Below are 27,862 nucleotides of genomic sequence, written 5' to 3'. Positions count from 1 at the left end.
CTCACCTGAGGGCCAGTAGTCTGCCTTCTGCCTCGGAACCAGCCGCCGTTCCCGTACGCCGACCCATCTCTTCTACTAACGTAAGTGTTAAACCTAACCTTGATTTTCCTAACATGACCTAACCTTACGTAAGTGTTAAACCTTGATTTTTTCTAACCTAACCTGACTTAAGTGTTAAACCTTGATTTTTCTTTTACCTGGTACAGTATATTATTCTCTTATTGATATTTCTCTTCTATATTATGTGTGTGTGTGCATACCATCATAAAGTTAAGATGTTATTTTTACTACAACGTACGTATTGTGTAGGCAAAAAGTGGAGTTTGGGGGTCGGCCCAGTCTATTTCAATTAATCCCATATGTTCTGTTATTCCATTTACGAGTTTCTCGTTTTACACGGTAATCCACGGGTTCAATTGATCGTGTAAATCGGGGTATTACTGTATGTCTTATTTTCTCTGACAAATCACTTGTTTTATGTCATGTTGAACTGTGATCAGAACATTCTTTAGATTTTATCTGGTGTATTTACTAATATTTTAGTCAATATATAATGTTTGAAATATTATGTGTCCATGAGTGTGAAAGCAATAACCTCCCCAAATTTTGGGCTGATTTTATATACAGGTTGACAATCCTTTATCCGAAATCCTTGGGGCCAGAGGCATTTCGGTTTTCGGAATTTTTCGGTTTTCAGAATGGTTAGGTTTTTTTTTTATGTGTATTAGCCCACCCGAGCATAGATCACTGACCCACATTGGGGCCTGGGGGTCTAAAATATAATAAAAATTATAATAATAATAATAATTCATAGGTCTAGGTCGTGTTTCTCACTTTTGATCTTTTTTTCATTCTTGTATTTCTTTACTGTATTATTATTTTATTATTACAGTATTATTGTTATTATTATTATTATTAATTTTATTATTATATTTTATTATTATTATTATTATTATTATTATTATTATTATTATTATTATTATTATTGTAATCATTATTATTTTATTTTGGTGTATTTTTATTAAAAATTTTATTTACTATGAATATTTATTATTATTATAATTATTATTACTATTACATTTTCGCCCCCCAGGCCCCGATGTGCGTCAGTGATCTATGCCTGGGTGGGCTAATAATCCCTGTTAAAAAAAAAAAAAAGAAAAAAAAAAGCCCCACAAGAAACTTTTGGTTTTTAGAGCTTTTCGGTTTTTGGAATTTCGGATAAAGGGTTGTCAACCTGTACCTGTACTGTACTGGACTCACTTTTGAGATACTGTACTGTATGCATCTTAAAGTCTGCAACTATTGATGTAAAGTTTTGTTGAATATTGGAGGGGAACAGCTGTCAGTCCAATTGGTCTGTGGTGAGTTATTAATGTTTTACCTTTTTTTCAAATTTTTTGTATCTTTTTCTGATTTATTTTCTTCAATCATCACTAGATTTGATATGTTTTTTGGAAAACACAACTTTTGAAATATAACATATTCCTCTGTTTATAGTTACAGGTTATACGCCTTCATCCTCCAGTGACATGAGTTCCATGCCACCCGAACCAACAAAAGCTGAAATTAACCAACTTCGTACTGCTGCTGTGCAAAAGATTGATACAGAAGGCGTAACTTATGATCCACAAGATGTGAAGAGGATAAGAAGTGATGATAAATACATCAGACGGTTTTTAATGCACCACGACAATGACCAGAAGTTAGCTTTGGAGATGGTGATGGACACGCTTAAGTGGAGATATGAGAATCAGTGCAATGGTACTTATATTGGTTCTGTAATTGGTTTTCTTCAATTTCATACACTACAGTAATGCCATTATAAAATTGCTTCTTAAACCTGATGACTAAATTATTTGGTTAGGCACTCATTTAATATAAGGTGTTGTAGGAGTATTTTAACACTTTTATTTCCAGGTCACTTTTCTCAATATGCATAAAGATATTTATTTTCAGTTAACTGTTATTCTTTTGATTTTTACCATTGTTCTACTAGAGTACACTTAGTATTTATTTTTACTGGTACAGTAGATCCCAGATTTAACACAAGAGTGGAACCAAGCATTGTCATGCAAAATTTAACTGTGTCAAATTGATTATATACAGTTAAACCTCCATAACTCGGCACATATTGGGCTGAGGCCATGCCAGTTACAGGGGGTCTTCATTATTCGTTGGGGATGTGTTCCAGAGAAATGCGGCTTAAAGTGAAACGTTTTATAATGAGGAAATTCATCACAAGAATTAAAGAAATTTAGGATATATGATCAGGGTGTGTTCCTGGAGAGAGAACACTTCATTAAATCAGCTTACAGTGGGGTCATTAGAACATACTGTATAATATTTAATATTGAAATGTGTTCATACCAACGTTATTTATTACTTTTGAATGATACATGATGGCTCGATTTGGCTACAGTGAATATACCAGGGCATATGGAGATGTCTCATACACTACAACAATATTTAATAAGTTCTGGTAAATATGCTATAATATTATTTACTAAGCACTGAAAACAGATCCTGTGGTGACCACCAACCCTCTTGAGCAGTGACAACATCAGTGCTTGAAAGATGGTGAGTGCTGGCTACATTGTCAGGAGAGCACGAAAGATCAGCTGATCCCGCTCTATAAGCAAGAGACCGAGAGTGTGGTTGAGTGTGGATTTTTTTGAGGGGGAAATTGATAATTTTACGATAATATTAATCTGGTACCAAATGAACCTTAATGATAAGGGAATTATGATGAAATGGGTGAAACTGAATACTGTTGTTATAAAGGAATCTCTGGTTGATGACCGTGGGAGAGTTGTCCCCTCAGTCCAACCAACACTCTCTTCCTCCTCCTCTGCAACCCACTACCTACTCCTCTCCCCAGCTAAAGTTGAGCTGACAGTTGGGACCCCTGGTATGGCGGTCGCCTCTACGGATTCTTCATCAGGGGACCCATCTCCAGGGGTTAACTCTGCTGTGGGTCCATCAGATGGGTCTACATTTGGGTCATCTGTGGCTACCAAGCCACAGACACATCTATCAACCCTGGGGTAGGACAGACAAGCCCAGCCCCTCACAAGACCCCCCTCAATAGGGCATGTCATGGTGCATCCTCCAGGCTGCAACACCCAAACTAAGCCCAAATTTAAATGGCTGTTGGGGGCTGCACACTCGCATACCCCTACCTAGATCCCCAATAATCATGGTTACCATAATCCAATGGAATTGTTGAAGCTTACGAGCCAACTGGGAGGAGCCCCAGTTTCTTCTGAGCAAATTCTCCCCTTTATGCATGTATCTCCAGGAGACAATGTTAGGTGTTGATAAATAATAATGGTCCTTGTACTGAGCCTTGGGGTACTCCACTAGTGACGTTACCCCAATCTGATTTAGTGCCTTTAATACTTACTCGCTGTTTCCTGTCGAAGGCCTTGCTAAAGCCGAGGTATTCCACATCATAATTGTGCCCGTCGTCTACTGATTTGAAAACAGCTCGAAAGAATGCTAACAGATTAGTCAGACATGAATACCCACTTGTGAAGCCATGTTTGGAATCATCGATCAACTTGTGCTTCTCCAGGTGATTTCTAATAGAGTGAAAATATTTCTTCCAGCAATTTGCCTCCAATTGATGTTAGACTGATTGGACGGTAGCTGGGGGATAGTGATCCATCTCCCTGCTTGAAAATCGGTATCACATTTGCTAACCTCCAGGATTCTGGCACTACACCTGTTTTTAATGACGTTAAACAAATTTGCTAAGGGCATACTAAGCTCTTCCATAGCTTCCTTTAATACTCTGGCAAATATCTCATCGGGACCTGATGACCTATTAGGCTTTAGTTTGTCTATTTGCTTACTAACATCGTTACTAGTCACTACTATCTCGCTTAATCTATTCTCTTCACCATCTCTGTATATAGTCGGTGCTTTGGGTATCATGTTTAAATTTTCGGTGGTGAAAACTGTTGAAAAATATCTGTTCAGATTATTGCTCATTTCTCCGTCGTTATCAGTTAGCTCACCGGTATATGACTGTATTCGTTCAATCTTATCTCGTGTTTTAGTTTGATACATTTCGAAGAATCCTTTGGGGTTTGACTTAGTCTCCCTTGCTACCTTCAGTTCATTTTTCTCTTTGCTTTTCTTATCTCGGTCTTAACCCTACTGGCCAATACCTTATATACCTACCGTAATAATCTCGGAGGTAAACTTCACCACGATTATTCTCCTACCTATAGCCTTCCTTTGTCCAATAATATTCTTTAAATAATTTTTTATCCTTTTGGGGTCATTGTTATTTGATCTGAGTTTTATGTATGGTATATGTTCTGCCTTTGTGCATTAAGTAACTCATTATTTAAAGTGTCTTAGAACTCGTCAACCTCAGATCTCGTGATCAGGTCATCCTCAACCATCGTATTTTGTGAGGTTATCGTGGGTACATTGTGTGAAGTCACCTCACATGAGGTGTGTAATTCACCCCCAAACATGATACCCCTTCTCTGAGCTGCCTTTTCAAACTATCAAAGTTTGACCTTCTGAAATCTGGTTGTGCGGTAGTATTTAAACTGAAATACATAGACCTAACCACTGACCAGCTGGCGCCAGATGTGCTTGACAAACTACACACAGCATACACACTCGTGCTCTTCGTATTTCTTATTTTATAGTTTACAATGTATTTTCTACATTTATAAGTCACAGAGTATTGAAATGATTTTTCCACAACTTTTATAGTTTATTACCTGTAACAATGGCAACATGCATTTCCATCCCTCAAAGCCACAGCTGATGCATTGTTGCCAAATTTCTCACAACTTCCACATTCCTGGAGCATTAAACCTATAAAAGTTGTAGAAAAATCATTAAAATACTTTAATGTGACTTAGAAATAAAGATAATACTGTATACAGTAGTTTAAAACTATAAAATAACAATATAATTTTGTGTCTGTCTGTCTGTCTGTCTGTCTGTCTGTCTGTCAGTCACACATAGTCTTGGCAGCTGTGGCCATGAGCCCTGATAACTCAATGTGATATCACACATCATTTATATAAAAGTTTGGTGTTAATAAATCACTTGTTTAACGAAAAAATTTTTTATTAAGGAACACAGTAACAATTTGAGATTTTTAATACCAGTACCCTTCATATACAGTAAAGTGTACTTATTTTTCCCTTATTAATCAGCTTGTCATTTAATTTTTATGCAAATTACTGATCATGTGAGAATATATAATAATAAATGTTAGAGGGGTATGTGATGCTGAGGTATGTTCCTGACACACACACACACACACACACACACACACACACGACTACTACTATTTTTTGTGGCCTCCAGCTCCCTAATAGCTACACCTTTGCCGCCATTTTATTACCTTAAAATTAACTATCCTAATAAATAGTAGCTACCCTAGCTGTGTTGTTGAGTTAGTTGAGCCGCAGGTCTATGCGGCATTCAGTATTTGCGCTGTAAATATCTGCAGCAGTTGTGCGGCTTTGGGGCTGATGCTCGTTCCTCTGAGGCAGAGCAAAGGCAGACCTAAGAAGAGAAAGGAGGTCGACATCTCAACCAGGCTGTAACATAACTTCTGGCTGCTGCTTCTGTTGGGATAACATCTCAGGGTGTCTGGTGAGGATCTACTTGGTCCCCACCAGATGTTTGGAGACACCAGAGGAGTGGGCTGTCTGCGGTGGTGGACAGGTGGGAGCCAAGATACCGAAAGTGGGTAACATTAGAGAGGGTAGTACCGTTAAGCTGGATGGATGGTGGAGGTGTAGCTGAACCAGGGGCAGGTTGAAAGAGAATCTGCGTCTTGCGTACATTCACCTCTAGGCTGAAGTGGTGTTCAGGATCTCCTGTAGGTCGTGTTCGGTGTGAGCAACAAGGGTGAGATGTCTACATACTGAATTACAGTAATGGAAGCTGCTGACACCTTTGTTCTTGCCTGGAGTTGTTTTATGTTGAAAAGACCCCCCTTCACCCGGTTTTCGGTGTTCACTCGCTGCCTAAATTGACACTGGCACGAGTAAGGATGGCAGCCAAGAAAATGGAAAAGAGAGTTGGTGCCAGTACACCCTATTTAACCCCTGTTTGGATGGGGAAGAACTCAGACTGGGTGCTGTTGTGCAACTCTCTCTCTCTCAAACAAGGGAATTAAGACAGCAGGCACGAGGGTGAAGGTCTTATTGTATGACACATCTGCGTGTGTGTGACTGCATGGTAGAGGGTTTTATCGGCTGTTGAGGGTTGGCTGCAGGTCATTTCAGTCATCTCTTGTCATTTCTTTCTGCTTTTTTCCATATTTTAAAATGTTGATGTAGCATGGTACTGAAGGAACCAACTTGGCTCATTTATACCTACCTATCCACCAATCTCACTAAAAAATACTTTAGGTTTCATGTTTTACATTCAGACATCCTTCCAGGTCATGAGACACTAATCCCCCCCACCCAAGAAAGGGTGAACTGACATTCCATCAGAAGGTCAGTAATACAAGACTAATCCCTATCCTGACATTGCATCAGGTCGGTTACATGAGACCCACTAATCCCCCACGGCTACATGCGGAATTGGAAAATACCAGTCTTTGCTGTAACACACACACAGCTTCACTCTGATATATCCCATAAGTTTTTTTAATATTCAAATATATTTATTTAACCAAACTTTTAGATAAACTATTCTGGATTATTATAGAGAAAGAAAATGGAGATTTCTAACCAATTAGAACTGTATTTGGTAGATTCAGTTATTTAGGTCAGAAAAACATCTAGCACCGAAAACGTTCACCAGGGATGCGACTTCGTGTTCCTGTGTCTGCAAAATGTCTAGTTTGAACCTCAAGCTTTCCGTAACTGGAAAAGATTCGGGTATAAAGGAATTTTTCCAGGTTTTGAAAAAATCGTCTGGTTACCGAAATCTCTCATCCAGGCTCTCCACCAATTGTTCTGTTTCAATGGAGATATAACAGTACCCCTACTAACTCTCTCCTGCCTCACCTTGACCCCCTGCCAACTCTCCTGCCTCATGACCCCTGCCAACTCTCTCCTGCTGACTGCCCTGCCAGCTCCCCTGCCTCATGACCTGCCAGCTCTCCCCTGCCTCATGACCCCTGCCAGCTTCATCATTGCTTCTGGCCCTCTGCCAACTCTCCTCTGCCTCTGACCCCTGCCAGCTCTCTCCTTGCTTCTTGACCCTGCCAGCTCTCTTGCCTCTGAGCCCTGCCAGCTGCTCCTTGTCTTGACCCTCTGCCAACTCTCCCCCTGCCTCCGCTGACCCCTTGCTTTGCTCCTTGCTTCGATGCCTTCCTGCTCTCTCCTTGCTTCATTTGACCCTGCCTCATGACCCCCTGCCTCTGACTGCTTTCTCCTGCTTCGCTGAGCCCTGCCAACTCTTCCCTTGCTTCATGAACCCTGCAACTCTCCCCTGCCTCGTGGTCTCTGGCAACTCTCTCCTTGCCTCTCTTGACCCTGCTAACTCTCTCCATGTGTCATGACCCCTGCTGACATGCTTAATGACCCTGCCGGCTCTCCCCTGCATCTTGATTCTCTGCCAACTCTCTCCTTGCATCCTGCCTGCAGCTCTCCCCATGTCTTGGCCCCTGCCAAGTCTCCTGCCTATGAGCCCTGCCAGCTCTCCCCTGGATCATGAGCCCTGCTTTCTGCCTCTTCCAACTCTCCTCCTTGACCCCTGCTGGTCTCCCTGCCTCTTGTCCCCTTGAGCTCCTCTTGCTTCATGAGCGTGCCAGCTCTCCCTGCCTCTGACACCCTGCCAGCTCTCCTGTTGGCCTCCTGCCAACTCTCACCTGCCTACTTGCTCCTTGCTTCGACCCCTGCTGCTCTCTCCTGTGTCTGACGCTGCCAACTCTCCCTGCTTCTGTCCCTACCAGCTCTCCTGCATCATGATCCTGCCAACTCCCCTGCTTCAAGACTCCTGTAACTGCTCCTTGCTTCATGACCCCTGCCAACTCTCCCCTGCCTCCGCGACCCCCTTCGCTCTCCCCATGTGTCATGACCGCTGCCTTTCTCCCCTGCTTCGACCCCTACCAGCTCTCCCCTGCATCGCAGTCCCTGCCAGCTCCCCTGCCTCATGACTCCTGCCAACTCCTTGCTTCATGGCCCCCTGCCTCTCTCCTGCCTCTTGATGGCTGCCAGCTTGGTCCCTTGCCTCCTGTGCCCCCTGCCAACTCTCCCCTGCCTCACGGCCCCTGGCAGCTTCCTCCTTGCCTCACTTGACCCCTGCCAGCTCTCCTGCCTCATGATCCCCTTTCAACTCTCCCCTGCTTCATGACCCCTGCAGCTCTCCCCCTGCTTCATGACCCCTGCCAACTCTCCTTGCTTCGTGGCCCGCCTGCCAACTCTCCCCTGGCCTCATGTTCCCCTGCCAGCTCTCCTTGCTTCATGACCCCGTCTCCCTCCCTTGCTTTTGACCCCCTGCTCTCCCCCTCCCATGACCCCTGCCATCTCTTCCCTTGCTTCATGACCCCCTGCCAACTCTCTCCTGCCTCACTGACCCCTGCTAACTCTCCCCTGCCTCATGACTCCTCCCAGCTCTCCTGCCTCCTTGACCCCCTACCCTCTCCCCATGTCATGGCCTGCCAACTCTCCCCTGCCTCACGACCCCCTGCTACTCTCCTGCCTCATGACCCCTGCCAACTCCCCTGCCCATGACTCCTGCCAACTCTCTCCTTGCTTCAGCTGCCCCTTGCCAACTCTCCTGCCTCATGACCCCGCACTCTCCCCTGCCTCATGACCCCTGCCAACTCTCTCCTGCCTCATGACCCCTGCCAACTCCCCTGCCTCATGACCCCCTGCCACTCGTCCTTGCCTCATGACCCCCTGCTTCACTTGACCCCCTGCCAACTCTCTCCTGCCTCCTTGACCCCCTGCCAACTCTCCCCTGCCTCCTGCCCTGCCAACTCTCTCCTTGCCTCATGACCCCTGCTTCGCGACCCCCTGCCAACTCTCCTGCCCTCACTGACCCCTGCCAACTCTCCCCTGCCTTGCCTGCCAACTCTCCTGCCTCCGGCCCCCTGCCAACTCTCCCCTTGCCTCATGCCCCCCCTGCTTCATGACCCCCCTGCCAACTCTCCCCTGCCTCTTGACCCCTTGCCAACTCTCCCCTGCCTCATGACCCCCTGCCAACTCTCCCCTGCCTCATGACCCCTTGCCAACTCTCCCCATTCTTCGCGACCCCCTGCCAACTCTCTCCTGCCTCATGACCCCTGCCAACTCTCCCCTGCCTCGTCCCCTGCCAACTCCTCCCTGCCTCATGCCCCTGCTGACCCCCTGCCAGCTCCCCTGCCTCATGACCCCTGCCAACTCTCCCCATGCTTCGCACTCCCTGCCCAACTCTCCCCTGCCCCTCGCGACCCCTGCCAAACTCTCCCCTGCCAACTCTCCCACTGCTTCATGACCCCCTGCTAACTCTCCCTCTGCCTCATGACTCCTGCCAACTCTCCCCTGCCTCATGACCCCTGCCAACTCTCCCCCTGCCTCGGCTCCTGCCAACTCTCCTCCTGACCCCCTGCCAACTCTCCCCTCTGCCTCATGACCCCTGCCAACTCTCCTGCCTCACTGACCCCTTGCAACTCTCCTGCCTCATGACCCCTTGCCAACTCTCCCCATGCTTCATGACCCCTGCCACTCCTGCCAACTCTCCCTCTGCCTCATGACTGCCAACTCTCCCTCCTCCTCGACCCCCTGCCAACTCCCCCCTTCTTCATGACCCCCTGCCAACTCTCCCATTCTTCACTTGACCCCTGCCAACTCTCCTGCCTCCTTGACCCCCTGCCAACTCTCCCCATTCTTCATGACCCCCTGCCAACTCTCCCCATTCTTCATGACCCCTTGCCAACTCTCCTGCCTCATGACCCTTGCCAACTCTCCCCATTCTCGAGCCCCCCTGCCAACTCTCCCTGCCTCTGACCCCTGCCAACTCCCCATTCTTCATGACCCCCTGACCAACTCTCTCCATTCTTCATAGACCTTACTTGCTCTCCCCCTGCCTCATGACCCCTTGTCTCCCCATTCTTCATTACCCCCTGCCAACTCTCCCCTGTCTCATGACCCCTGCCAACTCTTCCCTGCTTTATGTCCCCTGCCAACTCTCTCCTGTCACGACCCCTGCCAACTTTCCCCCTGCATTATGACACCCTGCTCTCCCCTGCCAACTCTCCCCATGTGTCATGACCCTGCCAACTCTCCCCCTGCCTTATGCCCTTGCCAACTCCCCCATGTGTCATGACCCTGCCAACTCTCCTCTGCTCATGAGCCCTGCCAACTCTCCCCTGCCTCATGACCCCTGCCAACTCTCCCTGCATCATGACCCCCTGCCAACTCTCCCTGCATCATGATCCTCTGCCTCTCCCCTGTATCATGACTCCTGCTCCCTCCCCCCCAGCCTCCACGATCCCATGCTCTCCCCTGCATCGTGACCCCCTGCATCATGACCCCTGCTCTCCCCATGTGTCATTACTCTCTGCTAACTCTCCCCTACTTCATCTCCCTGCTAACTCCCCCTCCCAGCCCCCTGTCCCACTCTCTCCCCTGCCTCATGACCCCTCCAACTCCCCATTCTTCATGACCCCCTGCTCTCCTCGTGCCTCACCCCCTGCCAACTCTCCCCATTCTTCATGATCCCCCAACTCCTCTGCCTCATAAACCCCATAACTCTCCCCTCACATCCCCGCCAACTCTCCCCTGCCTCCTTGACCCCTTGCCAACTCTCCCCATTCTTCATGACCCTCCCCAACTCTCCCCCCTGCCTCATGATCCCCTGCCAACTCTCCCCATTCTTCACAGTCCCTGCCAACTCTCCCTCTGCCTCGCAGTCCCTGCCAATCTCCCCCTGCATCATGACCCCTGCCAACTCTCCCCTGCATCATGACCCCTTGTGTCATGACCCCTGCCTACTCTCCCCATGTGTCATTACTCCTGCTAACTCTCCCCTGTTTCATTGCCCCCTGCCAACTCTCCCCTGTGGCAGACCCTGCTAAATCTCAGTTTCCTTGCCCCCTGCCAACTCTCCCTTGTCCATGAACTCTGCTAACTCTCCCCTGTGTCATTACTCCTGCCAACTCTCCCTTTGTGTCTGAACTCTTGCTAACTCTTCCCCTGTGTCATGACCCCTGACAACTCTCCCCTGTCATGACCCCTGATAACTCTCCCCCTGTCATTACTCCCTGCTAACTCTCCCCTGTGTCATGAACCCCTGCCAACTCTCCCCCTGTGTCATTACTCCTCTTCTCTCTCCCCTGTGTCATGACCCCTGACAACTCTCCTGTGTCATGAACCCTGCTAACTCTCCCCTGTCATGACCCCTGATAACTCTCCCCCTGTATTACTCTGCTAACTCTCCCCCTGTGTCATGAACCCCTGCCAACTCTCCCCTGTGTCATTCTCCCTAACTCTCCCCTGTGTCATGACCCCTGACAACTCTCCCCCTGTGTCATGAACCCTGCCAACTCTCCCCTGTGTCTGTGCCCCTGACAACTCCCCTGTGTCATAGACCCTGCCAACTCTCCCCTGTGTCATGACCCCCCAACTCTCCCCTGTGTCATGAACCCTGCCAACTCTCCCCTGTGTCATTACTCCTGCTAACTCTCCCCTGTGTCATTACTCCTGCTAACTCTCCCTGTGTCATGTCCCCTGACAACTCCCCTGTGTCATGAACCCCTGCCAACTCTCCCCTGTGTCATTACTCCTGGCTAACTCTCCCCTGTTTCATGCCCCCCTGACAACTCTCCTGTGTCATGAACCCCTGCTAACTCTCCTGTCATGACCCCTGACAACTCTCCCCTGTGTCATTACTCTGTTAAAGTCTCCCCCTGTGTCATTACCCCCGACAACTCTCCCCTGTGTCATTTCTCCCTGCCCCTCCCCTGTGTCATTACCCCTGACAACTCTCCCCTGCCTCACATAACCCCTGCCATCTCTCCCCTGCCTCATGACCCCCCCATCTCTCCCCATGCCTCGCCCCTGCCTCATGACCCCTGCCATCTCTCCCCTTGCCTCATGACCCCCTGCTCTCCCCTGCCTCATGACCCCTTGCCATCTCTCCCCATGCCTCATGACCCCTGCCAACTCTCCCCTGCCTCATGACCCCTGCCATCTCTCCCTCCCATGCCTCATGACCCCCTGCCAACTCTCCCATGCCTCATAACCCCTGCCATCTCTCCCCTGCCTCATGACCCCCTGCATCTCTCACCATGCCTCATAACCCCTGCCAACTCTCCCATGCCTCCTCTTCTGCCTCCCCGCCTCCTCATAACCCCCCCATCTCTCCCCATGCCTCATGACCCCTGTCTCTCTCCTCTGCCTCACAGCCCCTGCCATCTCTCACCATGCCTCATAACCCCCTGCCATCTCTCACCATGCCTCATGACCCCTGCCATCTCTGCCCACGCCTCGTGACCTCCTATGACCCCCTTCTTCATGACCCCATGTTTCCCTAATCTCCCCTGCCTCATGACCCTGTCAACTCTCCCCTGCCACATGACCCCTGTCAACTCTCCCCCTGCCTCATGACCCCTGCCATCTCTGCCCATGCCTCTGTGACCCCTGCTTCATGGCCCCCTGCCAACTCTACTCTTGCTCTGTGTATCAATGATGATGATGTTTACTGCCCCTCATCTTGGAGGTAATATAACCTCAAAAGAGCCAATATTCCTTGGTCAAGAGGCTGATTAAGGCTTTTGTTTTTTAATCTATTATTATTATTTTTTTTTAATAAGCGAGTTTCGAGGAAGAGAATGTGTGTGGAGGCGGTTATAGCAAGGCCTTGACTATATTTATGTGGCTGACTCGCCAGCCTCTTATATTGTTACTTGTAATGAAATTATAAAATTTGTGCAAAAATCATTACAATATTCTAATGTTGCTTAGAAATAAAGAAAATGTAACTTAAGACTATAAAATAAGAAAAATTAAAACATCCGTGTGTATATGTGGGAAGTGACTGATGTGACGTTACGGCATACGTACAGCCACCGTGGCAGCCACATGTCTGTGATTCAGCTGGTTGACTGCCTGAACTATATTGCATTGCCCAACGGATAGTTTGAGTGTGGAAAAAGTTATTTTTTGTACATAAAATGTGCTAGTGTATTTTAGTGGTGGTGGTGGTTGTGGTGGGGGACCTACTGGTGGTGGTGATTGTGGTGGGTGACTTACTGGTGGTGGTGGTGGTGAGTGGTGGGGATCTATTGGTGGTGGTGGTTTGGTGGGACCTATTGGTGGTGGGTGACTTACTGGTGGTGGTGGTTGTGGTGGGACCTATGTGTGTAAATGTGGTGACTTACTGGTGGTGGTGGTTGTGGTTATTGTGTGGTGTGTGTGGTGACTTACTGGTGGTGGTGTGTGGTGGGACCTGTGTGTGAATGTGGTGGGTGACTTACTGGTGGTGGTGGTGGGGACTACTGGTGGTGGTGATTGTGGTGGGTGACTTACTGGTGGTGGTGGTTGTGGTGGGGAACCTGTTGGTGGTGGTGATTGTGGTGGGGGAATCTGTGTAGTGGTGGGTGGTTGGTGGGACCTATTGGTGACTTACTGGTGGTGGTGGTTGTGGTGGGGGCCTATTAGTGTTGGTGAATGTGGTGGTGACTTACTGGTGGTGTGTGGGACCTACTGTGTGGTGATTGTGGTGGGTGACTTACTGGTGGTGTGTGGAACTGTGGTGGTGGTGGTTTTGTACTAGTGGTGTTGTAAACTACTGGTGGTGGTTATGGTGAACTACTGGGTTGGGGTTATGGTGGGGACCTACTGGTGGTTGTGGTGGAGTATACTGGTGATGGTGGTTGTGGTGGGGACCTATTGGTGGTGGTGGTTATGGTGGGGAACTACTGGTGTTGGTGGTTTTGGTTATGGTGGGAACTACTGGTGGTTGTGGTGAGGATCTACTGGTAGTGGTTGTGGTAACTATAGGTGGTGGTGGTATGGCTTGGGGAACTAGTGGTGGTTGTGGTGTTGCAACTACTGGTGGTGGTGGTGGAACTATTAGTGGTATGGTGGTGGGACTACCTTGTTGTGGTATGGTACGTACTGGTGGTTTGTGGTAAACTACTGGTGATGGTGGTTGTGGTGGAACTGTGGTGGTGGTTATGGTGGGAACTACTGGTGGTGGTGGTGATTATGGTGGGAACTACTGGCGGTTGTGGTTATGGTGGGGGACGTACTGGTGGTTGTGGTGGAGTAACTATTAGTGATGGTGGTGTTGTGGTGGGAACCTATTGGTGGTGGGTTGGTATGGTGGGGAACTACTGGTGTTGGTGGCTTGGTATGGTGGGAACTACTGGTGGTTGTGGTGGGGATCTACTGGTGTTAGTGGTTGTGGTGGGGAACTAGGTGGTGGTGGATATGGCTGGAACTAGTGGTGTTGTGGTGTTGGGAACTACTGGTGGTGGTGGTGGGAACATTAGTGGTTATGGTGGTGGGACTACTGGCGGTTGTGGTGGAACATATAGATGGTGGTGGTTGAGGTTGGGGAGACCTACTGTTGGTTGTGGTGGGGACCTATTGGTGGTGGTGGTTATGGTGGGGAACTACTGGTGTTGGTGGTTTGGTATGGTGGGGAACTACTGGTGGTTGTGGTGGGACTACTGGTGTTAGTGGTTGTGGTGGGGAAACTATAGGTGGTGGTGGTTATGGCTGGGAACTAGTGGTGGTTGGGTGTTGGGGCAACTACTGGTGGTGGTGGGGAACTATTAGTGGTTATGGTGGTGGGACTACTGGCGGTTGTGGTGGTGGTGGGGACGTACTGGTTGTGGTGGAGTAACTACTGGTGATGGTGGTTGTGGTGGGGACCTATTGGTGGTGGTGGTTATGGTGGGGAACTACTGGTGGTGGTGGTGATTATGGTGGGGAACTACTGCGGTTGTATGGTGGGGACGTACTGTGGTTGTGGTGGAGTAACTATTAGTGATGGTGGTTGTGGTGGGGACCTATTGGTGGTGGTTATGGTGGGGAACTATGTTGGTGGTTGGTTATGGTGGGGAAACTACTGTGTTGGGGATCTACTGTGTTAGTGGTGTGGTGAACTAAGGTGGTGGATATGGCTGGGGAACTAGTGGTGGTTGTGGTGTTGGGGAACTACTGGTGGTGGGGAACTATTAGTGGTTATGGTGGTGGGAATGGCGGTTGTGGTGGAGGAACATATAGATGGTGGTGGTTGGAGGTTGGGGACCTACTGTTGGTTGTGGGGACATACTGGTGGTCGGTGTGGGTACCTACTGGTGGTGGTGGTTGTGGTGGGTGTCCCGGTGGTTGTGGGTGACCACTGGTGGTTATGGTTGTGGTGGGGCCCTACTGTTGGTTGTGGTGGGGACTCCTGTGTGGTGGGGACCTATTGGTGGGTGACCTACTGGAGTGGGTGACATATACTGGTGGTGGTGGGTGACATACTGGTGGTGGTGGTGTGGGACCTACTGGTGGTGGTGGTTGTGGTGGGTGACCTACTGGTGGTGGTGGTTGTGGTGGGTGACCTACTGGTGGTGGTTGTGGTGGGTGACCTACTGGTTGTGGTGGTGACCAACTGGGGTGGTGGTGGTTGTGGTGGGTGACCTACTGGTTGTGGTGGTGGTGGTGGTGTGGGACCTACTGGTGGTGGTTGTGGTGGGTGACCTACTGGTTGTGGTGGGTGACCTACTGGTGGTGGTGGTTGTGGGTGACCTACTGGTTGTGATGGTTGTGGTGGGTGACCTACTGGTGGTGGTGGGTGACCTACTGGGGTGGTGGTTGTGGTGGGACCTACTGGTTGTGGTGGTGGTGGTGTGGGACCTACTGGTGGTGGTTGTGGTGGGTGACCTACTGGTGGTGGTTGTGGTGGGTGACCTACTGGTTGTGGTGGTTGTGGGTGACCTACTGGTGGTGGTGGTTGTGGTGGGTGACCTGTTGTGGCGGGTGACCCACTGGTTGTGTGGGTGACCTACTGGTGGTGGTGGTTGTGGGGTGACCTACTGGTGTGGTGGTTGTGGTGGGACCTACTGGTGGTGGTGGGTTACATACTGGTGGTTGTGTGGGGAACTCCTGGTGTGTGGTGTGGGGACCTCCTGGTGGTGGTTGTGGTGGGTGACATACTGGTGGTTGTGGTGGGGACCTCCTGGGTGGTGGTTGTGGTGGGACCTTGGTGGTTGTGTGGGTGACCAACTGGTGGTGGTGGTTGTGTGACCTACTGATGGTTGTGGGTGATCTACTGGTGGTGGTGGTGGGGAACTACTGAGGTTGTGGTGGTGGTTATGGTAGGAAGAACTGTGGTTGTGGTGGGGACCTACTGGGTGGTGGTTGTGGTGGGGACCTACTGCTGGGGGTTGTTGTGAGAACTACTGGGGATTGTGGTGGGAGAACTATTGGTGGTTGTGGTGGGGAAACCTACTGGTGGGGTTGTGGTGAGAACTACTGGTTGTGGAACCCACTGGTGGTGGTTGTGGTGGGGAACTACTGGTGGTTGTGGTGGAGAACCTACTGGTGGTGGTTGTGTTGGGGAACTACTGGTGGTTGTGGTGAGGGAACTACTGGAGGTTGTGGTGGTGGTTATGGTAGGGGAAGAACTGGTGGTTGTGGTGGGGAACCTACTTGGTGGTGGTTGTGGTGGGGAACTACTGGGGGTTGTGTTGGGGACCTGCAGTGGTGGTTGTGGTGGGGAACTACTGGTGGTTGTGGTGGTGGGAGAACTACTGGGTTGTGGTGGGTCACCTACTGGTGGTGGTTGCAGGGTGACCTACTGGTGGTTGTGGTGGGGAAACTACTGGAGGTTGTGGTGGTGGGGAACTACTGGGGGTTGTGGTGGGTGACCTACTGGTGGTGGTTGTGGTGGTGCAATTACTGGGGTTGTGGTGGGGACCTACTGGTGGTGGTTGTGGGGACATACTGCTGGTGGTTGTGGTGGGTAACCTACTGGTGGTGGTTGTGGTGGGGGACATACTGGTGGTGGTTGTGGTGGGTAACCTACTGGTGGTGACTGTCGTGATCCCAATATCCTTTATACCTGGGGAGTGAAACCTACCCCAAGTTATCATCAAATAAAGGAATAAACAGGGAACACGGCAATAATTATCCCCACAAAAACTGACTCAACTGAAAGTACTTGAATAAATAAGAATAAGTTGGAGTAAGTGAGTCAGAAATGGGAAGATAATTAAATAATTCAATTTATGTTCTTAAAGGAGTACTGTCTAGCAACCATGGAATTTAAGGAATAAGTGATTATATAAAATAAGAGTGATGCCGGAAGGGTGAAAATATACCGTTAGGGAGTTAGATCAAATGAATACTACTTAACATTAACTATATTAAACAGACATTACAATATATACACAGCAATCACAACCAACTGGTTATTTCCTACCAAAAGGAGATTCCTTAACACCAGGATCCCTTCCTAGCCTAACTTAACGTGTCACTAATTACTAGATACCACTAGGGTATTGTAGATGACTGAACAAGGCACGTCTGTACTGGGCAAGTGCCGAGGCTAGAGTCGGTGTGGACACGTCCTGCCTATACCACGGTTTACTAGAGAGAGAGTCTCTGGCCACACAGAATATGAGTGAGAAGTGTCTTAGCTCATGTGACCCAGGACAGTTGCCAAATAGTCTTATAACTAATTAATACTACTCTTGGTTTGACTTAACAGAGTAACACAAATGATGCATATTAATGACAAACATAGATATACAATTAACCTAAGTAACTATGAACAATAAGATAATAGTAAAAATAACAAGTTATAAATAGCTTGTATGGAGTAGAGGCGTAAACAGATACCACAAGACATGAGTGTTCCTAAGAGTTACAGGCAAGTGACAGTGGTTGTGGTGGGGGACCTACTGTGGTGGTGGTGGTGGTGGGGACCTACTGGTGGTGGTGGTGGTGGGAGAACTACTGGTGGAGGTTGTGGTGGGGACCTACTGGTGGTGGTTGTGGGGCTGGGTGGTGGTGGGGACCTACTGGTGGTGGTGGTTGTGGTGGGAGACCTACTAGTGGTCGTGGTAGTGGTTTGGGGAACTACTGGTGGTTGTGGTGAGGGACCTACTGGTGGTTGTGGTGGTGGGTGTTGGGAACTACTGGTTTTTATGATAGGTGAACTACTGGTGGTTGTGGTGAGGGACCTACTGGTGGTCGTGGTAGTGGTTTGGGGAACTACTGGTGGTTGTGGTGAGGGACCTACTGGTGGTTGTGGTAGTGGTTTGGGGGAACTACTGGTGGTTGTGGTGAGGGACCTACTGGTGGTCATGATAGTGGTTTGGGGGAACTACTGGTGGTTGTGGTGAGGGACCTACTGGTGGTTGTGGTAGTGGTTTGGGGGAACTACTGGTGGTTGTGGTGAGGGACCTACTGGTGGTAGTGGTTTGGGGGAACTACTGGTGGTTATGGTGAGAGACCTACTGGTGGTCGTGGTAGTGGTTTGGGGGAACTACTGGTGGTTGTGGTGGTGGTTGGGGAAACTGCTGGTTTTTATGGTGAGGGAACTACTGGTGGTTGGGGTGAGGGACTTGCTGGTGGTGACCGGTGACCTACTGTAGTGGCATAGGTATTATACCCCATTGCTATGCCACCTGTATAGCGACTAAGCTATTGCTACTAAGCAATATCACAGCAGCATATACAGTAATGCCTCCATCAGTGTTCGGGATGCTTAACTGGATAATAGAGAGCTGTCCAAAACAGTGCTTTAAGGGGTCATTTTACCGTTGTATATATGGAGAGGCATTCCTGATGTTATTTTCTATTTGAAGGGTTGAAGTATTATTAATCCCAGATTATAATAGTAACATATTTTTTTTAATTAATGAATAACAAATAAACAATATTGTGTCATGAATACCCGTCGTTTGATGAATGAGTGTGAGACGCAGTGTGTGGGTGGGAAGCAGGCAAGAGGTAGTGGATATCGTATGGCTCGCTCTGGTCGATGCTACTCTATCTCTGCATCACTGAAGTTATAATGTAGGTGGTGATAATAGAGGTAGTAGTGATGGGCAGGACAGGGTGAAACTTTGTGCAAGTTTATTTATGCCATTTGCCTCTGTCTACCCAGCAATAATTCGGAACCTGGATGTTAATCGATTTGCGGATTATATTCCGAGGTAATGGTTAGCCAGTGCAGTTGGCGAGTTGTCTGGTCGTCTTGGACTATTCCTTGACACTGGGTGTGGTTGCTGTGTTAGCAACAGATTCTACACCTTAAAAAAATTCACGCCTAGGTGGCCCTTGGGCTGGTCATCGTCGTTACACAAGGGAAAACCATTATTAATTAGGAGTGATGGTGGTGGTGGTGGTGAGGGAGATTGTAGTAAGTGATGAGGAGGTGATGCGCCTATCAGATTCTTTGGTAACACTACGCCTGCAGCACTCCTTGACTTGATTGAATAGCTGATATCTACCCACAAAATTGAGTGTAAGTATAAATGAGGAACGTTGTATCCCTTCATTGTTACGTTACATAACATTTTAAAAAGTATGGAGTGAGAAAGCAGAATGGTATGGGTGATTAGAAAGATGGAGTGGTAACACGCACTGGGTGTTGTGAAGTGGTCCTCAGCAGGTGATCCCAACCTGCCACCACGCTTTGTGCTTCAGCTAACCATACAATTTTATGTATTATAATAACACCTACACTTAATGTAACAAATTCGTGGTTGTCATGGCTGAAGCTTTTATCTTGTTTGGATTCTTAATAATGAAAGCAGCACCGACATCCACCTGACGCTCACCAAATGCTTCAACACTTGTAATTTTACATCCAAGGTTAAGTTAGATGCATTAGCAGCATTAAATTGTGCAGGCCACTTTCCAGACATGATGAGTAAAAATTTAGTCACTAATATCAAAATATTGGCAAGTCAACAAGAATATATCCACAATGTAAGCAAAAATTTTTATTGTACTGTAAACAGAGCACTTGGTTCCGATTGACAGAGTGCAAAATAACAAAGAGAGCTGCTCTTTCCACGTTGTTAGTGTTCGACCTTTGTGAATTTTAACTTCCTTAATGTTCCCCTAGAGCTCCAAGATGTAAACAACAGATTTTTTTTTTTTTTTTTTACAGGGATTAGCCCACCCGGGCACAGATCACTGACCCACATCGGGGCCTGGGGGGCGAAAATGTAATAATAATAATAATAATAATAATAGTAATAATAATAATAATTTATAGTAAATAAATTTTATAATCAGAAATACAAAAAAATAAAAAAAAGATGGAAAGTGAAAAACAATATATGTATGTTGTGTTGTCAATAGTGTGAGAAACAATTGAGACCCTGCAATTGTGCGTAAATGATGCAGAAAGTCAGATCAGTAACCCGGGACTTGGTCACAATTGTTGTGATGCCATATGGCAGCAGGGTCCACCATTAGACAACGCATTATGCTTCCAATATTTTCCCAGGCAGTAGTACCTCCCTGTTTGGTAGCTGCCTACCTAGGGCAGGGGGGTAGGGTAGGTACATGGCAGTTTTTGGGTGGTGGCCAGTCTCTAACCCCCTGAATTTGACATATTCTTATACTTTTATCCTCTTTGCCACTGATTAGCTCTTTAGCCACTTGGTGATCCTCTTTGCCACTGATCAGCTCGTTAGCCAATTGGGCAGTTGGTCACATCTCGTTACTCACTGTTGGCAGATACTGGGCATGCACTGGCTCCTGAATATATCGGAACCTGCTCCAGTGTTGGTCAAGTCTGGCCTTGAGTGAGCTCACACTCGATGCCGTCACAACACTTTCTGGCAGATTGTTCCAAGAGTTCACAATTCTCACTCAAAAAAAAAATTGTCCTCACAGTTTTCTGGACTTGTGGCTTCTTCAACCTTGAGCTGTGACCCCCAAGTGGGGTAGACGTCTGCCAGCTCCAGATATGAACATTCGACCGAGTTGTGCCCTTTGAAATGTTTACACCCTTCGTTTAGGTTGCCCCTCATCCATTTGTAATATAAGCTAGGTAGTTGCAGGCGCTCCAGAGTCTCTGGGTAACTAAGGTTCCGTAGAGCAAGCACTCATGAAAAAAATCACATTTAAATGGTTGTCCAAAAACGATTTATAGTTGAGAAAATCTGCATATATATTTGCAGCTGGACAAAAACTTGAAATTGGAGCATATATAAAGTCCCCTTCACCAGTGCTTTACAGGGGCTCGTCATATAAACATTCCACAAGTCATCATCATTGTGATATTTGTTTTATTTTTTGATACCGAACTATGTTTAATCTTACAATTTTCCTTCTGTTGAATGTAAACAAACACAGGGTTGTCACATTGCACAAAACCTGACGAGCCCCTGTAAACACACTAGTGAAGGGGACTGTACCTTGTGGTATCAAGGTCAGATGATAAAAACAGCCCTAAAACAACTCCCTGAAGGTGCAGAAGGATGGTTTTGGTGTCAAAATGATCTTTGTAATAAAGCAAAGCTACACTCTAGGCACATGCAACACACCAGGTGACCTGGCCATACACATGGGGTCATAAGGTCAATCACATGACTGCTAGTTCTGCTTATTCATAGAAGGACACTAGACATAAACTATTATGTATGACTTATCATATGAATCATCATAATGAAACAAAGGTGATTATAGTGTTGCTAATGACCTAAACTGAATATTGACCTTGCGTAATGACCAAACTCGTGGTAAAAAATTTTTTGCGTTGCTGCCAAAAAACAATATAGGGGGACATTTAAAAATATGTTTGTAATGTTTTTTATTGAACTTGTAAATGCACAATTGATACATGTTACTACTGAAACATCTCTTGATCCTGTCCATATAATATTAACACTGGCATAACTGGTTCACAGCTTAGTGAGATGATTACAGCAATTGCTAAAAATTATTAGGAATTTATAACACATGGCGCATTTTATGGAAAACCTCTCGCCAAACATTTAGAGCTAGCATTAGTCGTTCATGAGGTACTAGTCATCATTTATTCCAGGAGCAAGTGCACAAACAAGTGCAGGGAGTGCAGACTTGGTGCAGGAGTTACATGGTTTTTACATCTACACTGCTGAGGTGGTGCAAGTGGTGGCTGGGAGAGCCACCGGGGGCTACATGAGGAGGTGTCCGAGTCTTTCCATTCGTAATCTAATGGTGATGGCATCTTCAGTAGAGGAGTGTCACTTCTGGTCCAAATGAAGGCTTGATATAGGGCTGTGTTGAAATGAAGGAATAGTCTGTTGTTGGTGCAAGGCACTCCACTCTTTGAAACAATGAGACTTGTGGTAAAAAAGTGCTTCTCTTAGGAGATTGAGTTGTTCCAGGTCAGAGGCCCATCATTGTAAAACTGTTCATTGTCTGTGTTAGTTCTTTACCAAAGTTCTGCTATGTGTTCCAAGCCATGACATTTCTTTGCAGGACCCATGAGCTTGTGATTGTGTGATAAGGTTCAGCCAATCTTGTTCCTCTTTGAATGCCTTTTCAAAGACTGGCATCTTCCCTGGAATGGTGACTGGAAGTAGGAGTGGTATCGCAGTTCGTATTGTACAGGTCCACCACGGATTTTCCGGCACCCTTGGTTCCAAAGCCTTGCCGGATTATCCATTTTGCCTGACCAACCGAGGTCACGTAGTAATAATTTAACAATACACCTCTGACCCACTAATTATACACCTTTAGTGTCTCAAAAGCACCATGGACTGCTACAAACTTAAATTAAACAAATATTAAATGTAAGTTAAATGTGAAAAAAATTTTTTTTTAGCAACATTACTGTACACACTTTGTACTCAAATGTACAGGGGATCCTCGCTTAATGCTGGGGCTACGTTCCTGAAAGCGCGACATTATGCGAAACGACGTTAAGTGGATCAATTTTCCCCATAAGAAATAAATAAAATATGGGAGTTATGTTCCTGAGCCTCCCTTTGCCCCAAGAAGAACATTACATATGCAGAAAATCATTGCCATTTCTATAGAAAATAGTATATATACAGTATACAGTCAGTCCTCGACTTACGCTGGGTTAGGGACTGACGCCCAGGTCGTAAGTCGAAAATGCTAAAATAATACATAGAAAATCTAAAATGGGTACCTCTTTTTCTTCTCAGCACCATGAGAATTCTCACTTTTAAGCTTGCCAGCCATTTTAAAGGGAATTACAAACGAAAATTTTGTCAGTACACAGCGCGATCACTAACGTCGGGACTCGAGATTACGTCATTTGGAAAATATTTTATACGACTGCGGTGGTCATATGTCCGGGTGGTTGTAAGTCGTGTAGGTCGTAAGTCGAGGAGTACCTGTATAGAACTACAGTACTAAGTTTTTATTGGTACTCACCGATGGGCGGAGGTGGTAGAGTGAGCGTGTGGTGGGTAGTGGGAGCGGAGGACGGCGGGAGAGGAGGAGGGTGGTGGGTCATTGAGACTCTGCGGCTGCCTCCTCCTTCTCTGACTGGGGTTCCTCCGCCGCTGCTTGCTCCTCCTCGGGTGCCAGCTGTTGTGGAGAAGCTACTTCTGCCGTCCCGCGACGAAAAATGAATCCAGTGTTGACTGCTTGGTACTACAGTCGGCCCTTAACATACGCGGGGGTTGTAACAGAGATACCCGTGGATGTTAAAAATCCGCGTATATGTGCTGCCCCCCAAAAAAAACCTGGTCCCCCCATGTCCTTATTTACCGTATATACCTGTGTGTAGTTCAAGTTTTTAAGACCAAATTATTTGGCAAAAAATTGGGGGTCGACCTCTAAACGGGTAATAGTTTCGTTAGGTTGAAAAATATTTACCAGTAACTACCAGTAAACAATGGAAACGATGCACCAGCGCACCACCAGCTGTGAGTGTCGGTACAGTTGCCAGGGCAGATCTCTTGCGTCATCATTTATTAAAGTTTATTTATAGATACTGTACATAAATTTTTGTTCATTACATTTGAAACATCAATCTTTGTTAATTAAATTTGAAACAAAAGAAAACTACGATACCGTATTTGCATTAAAATATTACATCACAAGTATATTTTACCTTAACTGTGACTGAATGAATATAAGTATTCTCAGAAATAAATATGGAAATATAATATTTTTGCTGGAATGATGTACATATTACAGTGGAAAGATGAATACAATGACTTTCGTTATTCAAAAGATTTTACCGTAATCGCTTTTCGAATGGTTTTCAGTTAAAAAACTGTTGTACTCGTACTGTATTACAATAATATTCTATCCTATCATTAGCCTTATAACCCCACAACTGAAAACCATTTGAAAAGCGATTATGGTAACATCTTTTGAACGAAAGAAAGAGAAAGTTCATTGCTTTCGTCACAATTTTATCCCACTTTCCACTGTAATACGTACATCATTTCAGCAAAAATATTACATTTCCATGTTCTCAGAAATAAATGGTAGTTTTGTTGAAACGTAATGTACAATATTTAATATTAAAATGCAAAAATAGCTATAAAAACAATTAATACACCTGTAATGTACTGGCTGGCATCTCCACTTGTCCCTGCTCCCGCGTCCAAGGTCACCACTCCTCCCAACTCGCTCCCTCCGCTCCCTCCTCACCGTCACTACTGCTGACAACGAACACAAATGTTTTGTGAATAACTGCACCTCCACTTCCTATGTACAGTACTGAACTGTACTGTGCTGTGCATTTTTACAAACAATAAACATGGCAAGAAAAGCTATTAAAAAAAAAGAGATAAAAATTTCACTTTACTGTACAGTACCTATCCTCGGCGACTGGACGGGTGTCATCGGGCTCATCGTCACTCAATTCCATAACGGGTGGTGAAGTGGGGGCGACGGTGGATTCAGCTGCTTCCTCACTGCCGCCAGTGATTGATGGTGTTAAATCTCTCCTTCGGTGATCAAAGAACATGGTGATGGGGAGTTGTCATCTCTTTCTTTCATTTCTTCCATGATGTTTTTGTATGGAGTGAAAACGTCATCCATCCCTCGCATGAATTTCAGGGCACGCACCATGGAGGGGTCCATACTATAGGCCAGGTTTTTCAGTGCCTCAATATTCCTGGTCATCTCCCCCAACTTCTCCAACGTTATTTCTTGGTGCTCTTCCTCATCCTCTTTCCCTTTCGCTTCCTCTTCCTTGCCTGAGTCTACTAACTCCTGTAGATCCTCCTCGGTCAGCTCAGTGTCGTGCTCTTCAATTAGCTCCCTAATCTCATCCTCTGCCATGTCCTGGAAGCCTTCAGCAGCCACTTTCCTTGACAGTGCCAGGGTCTTTCTGAATATTTTCATTAAAATCCATCAAAATCATTTTCCTTGTCATCGTCTTAAGCACCAAACAGCTCCTCCCAGTCTTCTCCTTGAACAGGGCTAGAGGGTATGTGTTTTTTTAATCGTTTTCAATTAGAAAAATGTTACAGCACATGTATATTTTACCTAAACTGTGCCTGAATGAGTATACAGTTGTACCCCGCTTAACGCGGTTTCACTTAACGCGATTTCTCATATACGCGGTGCCTCGCCAGAACCGAACTTTCACTTAACGCGGTTTATCTACTTATATACGCGGGAAGTGGCGCGGGCATGATGCGCACAAGGTCGCCCAGTCATCAAAACATTACCGAGTTCTTCACCCGCCACCCACCACAGCCGGCCCAAGTCAGTGATAGTGATAATTATAGTGAGGATATGGACTTATATGGACTTTGAGGGGTTTGACAAAGAGGCCCTGCAAGCCTCTGTGGTGGATAGTGATACAATTGATACAAGTGATACAGGTGAGGGCCAATAATCTGCCCTCTGCCCTCTGCCCAGCCATCTTTTCTACTAATGTAAGTGTTAAAAAACCTAATATTATTGATATTTCTCTTAATTATTAATTGTGTGTGCATACCATCATAAAGTTAAGATAATATTTTTACTACAACATAGTTGTGTGTCGTCAAAAAGTGGAGTTTGGGAGTCGGGCCAGTCTCTATTGGAATTAATCCCATATGTTTTGTTGTTCACTTAACGCGGTTTTCACTTAACGCGGTACCCTGTGGGTTCAATTGACCGCGTTAAGCGGGGTACAACTGTATTCTCAGAAATAAATAGTAGTTTTGCTGAAACGTGATGTATTTCAATGTAAAATAGGATAAAATACATGACGAAAACAAAAGACTTTACCTAACCTTCCAATGTTCAAGAGAAGTTATTCGTTTTTTTAGTAGTTTTCGGTTAAAATACTGTTATATTACAATGATATTATATTCATACTGTGCTTGATATACTACATTCACGGAAATGTAATATTTTGCTGAAATGGTGGACGTATTAGTGGAAAGTGGGATAAAATCGTGACGAAAACAATGACTTTCGCTTTCTTTCATTCAAAAGATGTTACCGTAATCGCTTTTCGAATGGTTTTCAGTTAAAAAAACTGTTGCATCACAAGTGAATTAGGATAGAATATTATTGTAATACAACAGTTTTTTAACTGAAAACCATTCTAAAAGCGATTACGGTAACATCTTTTGAACGAAAAAAAGCGAGTCATTGCTTTCGTCACTTTCCATTGTAATACGTACGTCATTTCAGCAAAATATTACATTTGCATATTCTCAGAAATAAATAGTACTTTTGCTGAAACGTAATGCATTTCAATGTAAATTAGGATAAACTACATGAAAACAAAAGACTTTACCTAACCTTCCGATGTTCAAGATATGTTACTCGTTTTTTTAGTAGTTTTCGGTTAAAATACTCTTATATTAGTGATATTCTATTCATACTGTGCTTGATATAATACATTCACGGAAATGTAATATTTTTGCAACTACAATGCTGATGTCAACACAAGCGTGGTTCCAGCGAGACTGGCTGAGTGAGGGAGGGCTATGCGTGTGTGTGTGAGAGAGGTTGCGGGAGTGGGCGGTGTCCCGTGTTCGGTGCCGCGCGCGATTTGAATGTACTTCAATTACTTCAATGTACAGAATATTCCTCCGGCGGGGCAATCCGCGTATTTGCAAATCCGTGTATTATAAACCCGCGTATGTTAAGGGCCGACTGTACTCATCTTCTTATTATACATCTCGGTGTAAACCCAAACATCTCTGTTTGGGTCGTCATCTAGAAGCATTTGCATTGCTTGCTGGAACATGTTCAACGATTTTGCCATCCTCTTGGAAGTTATCATTCGTTGAGGTTCTTCGTCGTCGTCGTCTTCAACGGGACTGTGTTCTGTTAGTTGTTGCAGATCTTCGTTGGTGAGCTCTTCTGTATGGGATACCTGGACGTCCTCAATATCCTCTGATTCCAGCTCATCAATGCCTGCCTGTCTAGCCAAGCAGAGGATATCCCTATTCACATCTGGGACTAAGTCCGTGAATCCCGTAAAACTGTTCACGCACTCGGGCCACAATTTACCCCACACACCATTCAGGCAACTTTCTGAAACTTTCCCATGCCTTGCCAGTGTTGTCAATTGCATGAAGAATGTTGAAGCCGCGCCAATATTCTCGGATCGTTGGTTTATTTTCTCCGTCTGTAGCCTTGAGCAGCTGGGCCATGGTAGGGCATAAATAATATGCCTTGAATGCGGTGATGACGCCTTGGTCCATAGGCTGCCTCAGTGCTGTCGTGTTGGGAGGCAGGAATACAACTTTTACACTGTCATGCAAGTTGTTGAGATTGGGAGGATGAGCTGGAGCATTGTCAAGGATCAGAAGAATTTTTTAAGTTAAGGTTCTCCTTGGCACAGTATTCCTTCAGTGCAGGGACGGCGTACACGTTTAACCACTGGCTAAGTATGGAGCCGGTTATCCATGCCTTCTTATTTGCCTTGTAGATGACAGGAAGGAGATCCTTAGAGTAACCTTTCAGGGCCTGTGGGTTGGCAGCTTGAGAAATCACCATAGGCTTCAGCTTGAAGTCATCAGCAGCATTCGCGCCAAGCAGCAGCG

The 27,862-nt window shown here is 46.4% G+C and overlaps 1 protein-coding gene across 1 annotated transcript in view; it reads left to right on the top strand.

Moving 5' to 3' along the window:
* The first annotated feature begins 1,504 nt into the window (after positions 1-1,504).
* LOC121856646 (motile sperm domain-containing protein 2-like) overlaps positions 1,505-27,862 on the top strand; it is a 53,016-nt gene continuing 26,658 nt past the window's right edge. The window contains exon 1 of the mRNA XM_042352317.1: positions 1,505-1,764. Coding sequence (XP_042208251.1) covers positions 1,533-1,764 — 232 coding nt within the window. The 5' untranslated portion in view covers positions 1,505-1,532. The remainder of the gene's footprint in view (positions 1,765-27,862) is intronic.

The sequence above is a fragment of the Homarus americanus genome, unplaced genomic scaffold, assembly GCF_018991925.1.
Source record: "Homarus americanus isolate GMGI-L3 unplaced genomic scaffold, GMGI_Hamer_2.0 scaffold13371, whole genome shotgun sequence".
NCBI lineage: Eukaryota > Metazoa > Arthropoda > Malacostraca > Decapoda > Nephropidae > Homarus > Homarus americanus.
Note: the sequence above shows the minus strand (reverse complement) of the source record. Positions and strands in the feature narration are given on the sequence as shown.